Raw genomic sequence first — 6,029 nt, 5'->3', positions numbered from 1 at the left:
CCAAGTATTCATGTGCTTGTCGATGATGTATTCAATGCCATTTAAGCCAAAAGGCATTCGAGGTTTGAAGACTTCAATATTCATTTTGGGTGTTAGAACCGTTCATCCAAAAATGTAACGTGTAACATTAGTTATAACATAAAATTTTGTAACATTAGTTATAACGTACAATTTTTAACCCTATAAATTCTATGTTTCTTTACCTATTCATACCATCCCAAAATACGTGTTTCTTTTCCAAACAATCTCACTACAGAACAACAAAACACGTTCCAATTTCATTGTTTAGAGATGGAAAACAAATCTCGAGTTCTCTTGTCTTTCGTACTGATCGCAACTTTATGTCTCGCTAATCTGACAAGGCCAGGTCTAGCGGATGTGCAACAACCACAACAATTTCCGAATCTTCCCGGAGTCTTACCTATTGATATTACGAAATGTTGGTCTATCTCTCGTAAAACATTCCGGGATGTATGGTAGAAATCACCACATCTATTCTTACAGGACAGTTTGGACATATCGGTCCGATGTGTTGTAAGGAATTTTCGGCTATAGAAGATAGTTGTTTGCCGAAGATGTTTTCTATGATTCCCTTCTTTCCTCAACTTCTAAAAAACAGTTGCTCTGGAACGGTTCCGCCTCCTCCTACAAACAAGTGATGTACTAATGAAGTTACCACATGATATAGTTTAGTTACTGGAGTTCATTTTCTTATGTTTACTCAAGAGTTTTGGTGGTTTTAGATTGTTATTTTCAAACGAATAAAACTTAAATTATATGTGAAAATCTCCATTCATTTTTAATGGTCATCTTTAAATTTGTTTGGCTTTAGTAATTTTTTATTTATAAATATCGCTAAATATCGTTTACACTCGATTTAATTTAACTATATGTATAACATAAGGCATATATATGATAAAATTTGTAAGATTTCTTTAACACAAATTCCTTGTTTCATCGTTAACGATATAACATAACACAAATAAATTTTGATTACACATTTCTCCATTTTAAAAGTTTCTCATTTGAAAACTAATAAAGATTACAAGATGATGAGATGGTTTCACCAAGAATCCTTTAAACCTTTTTATTTATATATACAATTTTCTTTTTATCTCATGTACTTAACTCTTTCAAGATAGACATGAAAAAAATAGTACTTAAAAAAGAAATAAAATAAAAAATAACTAAAATATATAATCGCATATAAATTCATTCAATTTTGTATATAAATATTAAATTTATATTAGCTATTTATAGTAAATATAAATTAATTAATTATTTTATGATAAATATATATGAATTTATCTAATTTCATTAGATTTTATATCAACGCATTTTAGAAAAATAATGTTTGTTAAGGTTGTGTTAAATAAATAATCCTATTTTAATACAATAATAATATATTTATGTATAAATGTGTGATTTTGATTTTTATATAAAAAATCTGAATTTGGAGATGAATTATGGAATGAGTTAATTACAATACATGTATGGTCGTGGATGGGAATGGAAAAAAAGTTATAAATCATGAACAAATATAATGATTAGTTGATAGGAAGAAAAAGGAAATACATTTTCAGTAAATTAATAAATAAATGCTCAATATATCTATACTATGAATATGTCACTTTTCTACTCTTTTTTTCCGTTGCTAATAGTTTTCATGTAAGTATTTCGTTTCGATAGAGGTGGATTATTTTTGGATTTTATTTTAATTTTTAAAAAAATTACATTTATTTATTTCTGTTTGAATTTGATTTTTTAAGTTAAAATCGATGTTATGATGAAAAATATTTATTTTATAAATTTTTTTTATTAGGATTTGATTTGAATAGGATACCATCTATACTGCAGCAAATTACGAGTGAGGGCATATATGGAAAAATGGATGACATTGATGGACTGAGCTGGAGAAGATCTCTGAATCCCAAGCACTGGATGGATAAATTGCAGACAACGCGAATGACCAAATTACCCTCATCGCGGACTTTGACAGGCAGAAGCCTTTTTCAACAAAAACCGAATCCTTTCTTTGGTCTCCGTCCTCTCCACTTCGCATTTTCCAAAGGATTTCATGGTCAAAAAGAGGGGTTTGAATGAGGGGTATAAAGGTAAAGTTCGTGATGATGATGATGATGATGATGTGATGATGACAAGTCCAACCCAAACAATATAGATAAAGATAAACCTGTGGCAAACATCATCTGAACTGCACATATACACACGCACCACTTAAAAACATCAACTTTTTCCTCTCTCTCTCTCTCTCTCTCTCTCTCTCTCTCTCTCACTCTCACTCTCTCTCCAACTTCATGTTTTACTCCTTCCCTGGGCCTCCCTCTTCACTGTTTTTTCAACCCATTCCTCGCAATTCCCCTCTCTAATCTCACTTTCATACATTAAAAAAGGGCAGTAGGTCAAATTCACAGAAATTCATCTATCCATCCATATATATATATATATATGTGCCCAAGAGTGTATGTACCTCTCAAAATCTCCAATGGCCCAGGTGGGCATATTAAAGGAAAAGGAAAGAATTAGGAAGGAAGAGGAGGAGAGACGTGCCTTGAAATGTCTGCCAACCAAAACCCACCTCACAGATCCAACCAAAATCACAATAAGTAAAAAAAAAAGGGAGAAGCTTCTTTCCTGTTTGGTCTGAAATGCCCTTCTGCAACACACAAGCGATAATGAAGCAAAAAAAAAAAAAAAAAGGGGGGGGGTTCTTTTCCCGTTTCCATCTTGAATCACTACTACTCCTAGTTCTGTTCTGTCTCAAGGTCTCTCCATAAAGAAAAGACATTTTTATTACACACATGAAGTTATGTGGTGGCTTCTTTCCTTTGGGTTTCTCTTTGGTCTTTGGTCAGAGTTTCCCAGAGGAAACAGGAAGGAATTACCCAAAACCTAATCCTTTCGCCTTCTCTTCATTCTCTCTTCCCCCCCCCCCCCTCTCTCTCTCTCTCTCTCTCTCTCTCTCTCTTCCTCTGTCTCTTTCATCTTTTTTTCCCCCAATCTCTTTGTTGGCTCTTGCGGTTCATCGTTCTTTGAGGAGATCCAACGAGGGAGATGAAGAAGGATTTTGCCTCTGCTGCGTCGCGCGAAGATCCCAGGATGAGATTCAAGCATGAAATCCTTTTGGAGGACTATCGAGAGTTGGAGAAGGTGATTACGTTTCTAGGGTTTTTGTCGATTTTTTTTTTATTCCTTTGTCTGGCTTCTTCTGGATCTGGTGATCTCTCTGATGAATTTGGGCAATCTTGTGTCTTTTTTGTAATCTGGGTTTGGAAAATTAGGTTAATTTAGAGCGATCAAAACGAGAAAAGTCTTCAACTTTCTTCCCTTTTTTTCTGGTTGTTTTCTCAGGAAAACGAGGTCAGGAGAAGGAATCTGGAGATGATGAAGCAGATAAGATCGACTCTCAGAGCAGAAGTGAGGTACAATATCTGTTCTTCACGTTATTACCTAACTGCTACGTGTTCTGAATTAGATATGTTAGTATCTGTTGTTGTTTCCATGATCCAAATTAGGGTTTTTTTAAGGTGATGCCTCGTTTGATCCATTCATGAACTTACAAGGGTCTTGAACAAACAACAGGTTCCTGAGGCAGAGATACAAACACTTGAGCAGAGACAGAGCTCATGAATTCCAACCGGAGAAGATGAGATTGCCGGAAACTGGAGATTTAAAGATTCCAAGTAAAGTTAACACCAAGAGGAAGAAGCAAACTGGGAAGGAATCACGTCTCGATTTGAACAAGAACGGTATAATGTACAGTGGGAAGGAAGATACAATGGCGTATTCAACTGGTGACTCGGGCAAGAAGCAAAAGAGGAACAGAGGAAACCATGGAAACGAGGTTTCGAGAACACCCATGTCGCTTCCCGACCTTAACCAATCAGATAGGATATGCAATGTAGACGGGAACACTTCTAGCAGCTGCAAAGTTCCTGTCTTTGACCTAAATGAGATCACTGTAAGTAAAAGGCCACAGCTTTTGTTCTTCCACGGCTTATGGCTTGTTGTGTATTGGCAAGTTGACAAATTTGTAAACCTTGCCCTTTTGGTTGTAGAGAGAAGAAGAGGAATCTCAGGCTAATGGCGAACAGATCGGTGTCGAGGACAGGAAGAACACAATGCCCGACATTGGGAACGATGAGTTGCAGGGTGAAATAAAGTTGGCAATTTGCAGAAACTTGAAGAAAGGGTTGAGTAGAGCTGGGAAGAGGAAGGTTTCATGGCAGGATCCTGTGGCTTTAAGGGTTTGAGTATATAGTTCTGTTAGTAGTGCTGGAGGATTCATTAAGCTTCCCGAGTTTCACCAATATGCATATACATTTAACATATGGGTCTGATTGATTGAATGATTATATATATATATATATATATATTAATATAGTCTCATAGTTGTTAATGAATCATCGCTACCTTCCTTTGAATTCTGATTTCTTTTCTGCTACTTCAAACCCATTTCCTAAATCTCGGTTCTGCAGCTATTGTAATGTAAAGAAGCATAGCGCATAGTTCATACTCCATAGCTGAAGACACCAAGAAAGACAGCAAACATGTTTCTTGATTGTGGTAGACTGTGTTTCCTGGATTGACTTCTTACAAGTTAATAGAGGAAAACATTAACAAGTGCTGCAATCACTACAGGCGCCAGTGCGATGGAAGCCGATTTTGTCATAGAAGCCATGGATCCGCTCTGCTTTGTGCCTGAAGGCGTTATCTCCTCCGTAAACCCCTTTCGCCCTGTTGAACCGATTCACGTCCACCCTCTCTTCCTCCTCAGCATTCCTCAACAGAGATCTAACTGCTTCTGAAACAATACAATTCTCATACAAAAAGGGTATTCGTGTATAGCGTATACGAATCCTTGTCAGATAACAAAGCAGAAAACTTGCCTTCTGAGTTGCGTTTCTGCTCTGCAGAATATTGATAAGAGAAGGGTCTCGACCCATTACAGAAAAGGAGAAGCTCGGTGGAAGCGTAGGCGATGAAGAAGATTAGGAAAAACCCTAGCGAAGATCTGTTCATGGCGGCCGAAAGCTATTTGCAGAGGGTGATATTTTCCTCAGATTTCTTGCAAGAACCTTACAAGGAGAAGTGGAATTTATAATAACAAGGCACAGAGAGAGAGAGAGAGAGAGAGAGAGAGAGAGAGAGAGAGAGAGAGAGAGAGAGAGAGAGAGAGAGAGAGAGAGAGAGATCTCTTTGAGGAGGGGACAAGAAACAAAGAGAACCTCAACTGTTTAACGACCAAAACATAACAAAAAGAGAATCTCAGGACAAGCAAAAGCAGTAGACATTGTCGAGTAACCATGACTTTTCTCTAACATTTTTTTTTTGGTTTACGACAAATCTAATTCCCGGTTCGAGCGGACCAATTGCAAAAATAACCTTAAATGATACATTGGACTTCATCACATACCCTTCATAAAAAAAAAAAAAAAAGACAACATCAAATATAACCTTATAAATATAGTTTCCCTATAATACCCTTTATTAATTTATATAATATAATAAAATAAAATAAAATTCTTTTGTATTTCTCTCTCCACCTCTCTCTCCCGCTTTGTCCACCTCTCTCTCTCTCTTGTTTTCTTCTTTCTCCACCTCTCACTCCATTGTCTCTCTCCTTTCTTGCGCTCTCTCTCTCATCTCTTCCTCTCTCTCTCTTTTGTCTTTTCTCTCTCACGTTTTCTCCTCTCTCCACCTCTCGCTCCATTGTCTCTCTCCTTTCTTGCGCTCTCTCTCCTCTCCTCCTCTCTCTTCTGTCTCTTCTCTCTCGTCTCTCTCTCGCTTTCTTCTCTCTCCACTTCTTTCTTGCTAATAGATAATTTATCATTTTAAAATATGTTATTCATTTTGGACATTTATAATTTTTGTTGTTTTTGAATTTATATTTGAACTATATGATATGGATGAGTCAAACAGATCAAATCGAGTAAATTCTCCAAACTGGGCAAACTCGCAAAGCTCATCAAAATAGTCATACTCATCAATCTGGTCTTACTCTTCAAACT

General features: G+C 36.4%; 2 protein-coding genes across 2 annotated transcripts; one reads left to right on the top strand and one right to left on the bottom strand.

Annotated features, from left to right (window-relative positions):
• The first annotated feature begins 2,283 nt into the window (after nucleotides 1–2,283).
• On the top strand, nucleotides 2,284–4,401 carry LOC104819991. The gene is made up of 4 exons (XM_010550333.2): nucleotides 2,284–3,168; nucleotides 3,370–3,440; nucleotides 3,601–3,979; nucleotides 4,077–4,401. The coding sequence occupies exons 1-4, from the start codon at nucleotides 3,073–3,075 to the stop codon at nucleotides 4,269–4,271; spliced, it is 741 nt and encodes a 246-aa protein (XP_010548635.1). The 5' UTR covers nucleotides 2,284–3,072; the 3' UTR covers nucleotides 4,272–4,401.
• Nucleotides 4,402–4,507: 106 nt separating this feature from the next.
• Nucleotides 4,508–5,177, bottom strand: LOC104819990. Its single transcript, XM_010550332.2, has 2 exons — nucleotides 4,908–5,177; nucleotides 4,508–4,822 (listed from the first exon to the last, which is right to left on the bottom strand). Exons 1-2 carry the CDS (start codon nucleotides 5,038–5,040, stop codon nucleotides 4,635–4,637), a joined length of 321 nt encoding a protein of 106 aa, XP_010548634.1. The 5' UTR covers nucleotides 5,041–5,177; the 3' UTR covers nucleotides 4,508–4,634.
• Between the last annotated feature and the right edge of the window lie 852 nt (nucleotides 5,178–6,029).

Source organism: Tarenaya hassleriana, unplaced genomic scaffold, assembly GCF_000463585.1.
Source record: "Tarenaya hassleriana unplaced genomic scaffold, ASM46358v1 Cleome3, whole genome shotgun sequence".
Lineage (NCBI taxonomy): Eukaryota > Viridiplantae > Streptophyta > Magnoliopsida > Brassicales > Cleomaceae > Tarenaya > Tarenaya hassleriana.
The sequence above is the reverse complement of the archived record's forward strand: the minus strand, read 5'-3'. Positions and strand labels throughout refer to the sequence as shown.

Coding starts and splice junctions, on each gene's coding strand:
- LOC104819991 (XM_010550333.2), top strand. CDS start 3,073: ATGAAGAAGGATTTTGCCTCTGCTGCGTCGCGCGAAGATCCCAGGATG. Junction 3,169..3,369: donor ACTATCGAGAGTTGGAGAAG/GTGATTACGTTT, acceptor TTGTTTTCTCAG/GAAAACGAGGTCAGGAGAAG. Junction 3,441..3,600: donor ACTCTCAGAGCAGAAGTGAG/GTACAATATCTG, acceptor AACAAACAACAG/GTTCCTGAGGCAGAGATACA.
- LOC104819990 (XM_010550332.2), bottom strand. CDS start 5,040: ATGAACAGATCTTCGCTAGGGTTTTTCCTAATCTTCTTCATCGCCTAC. Junction 4,823..4,907: donor GCAGAAACGCAACTCAGAAG/GCAAGTTTTCTG, acceptor GTATTGTTTCAG/AAGCAGTTAGATCTCTGTTG.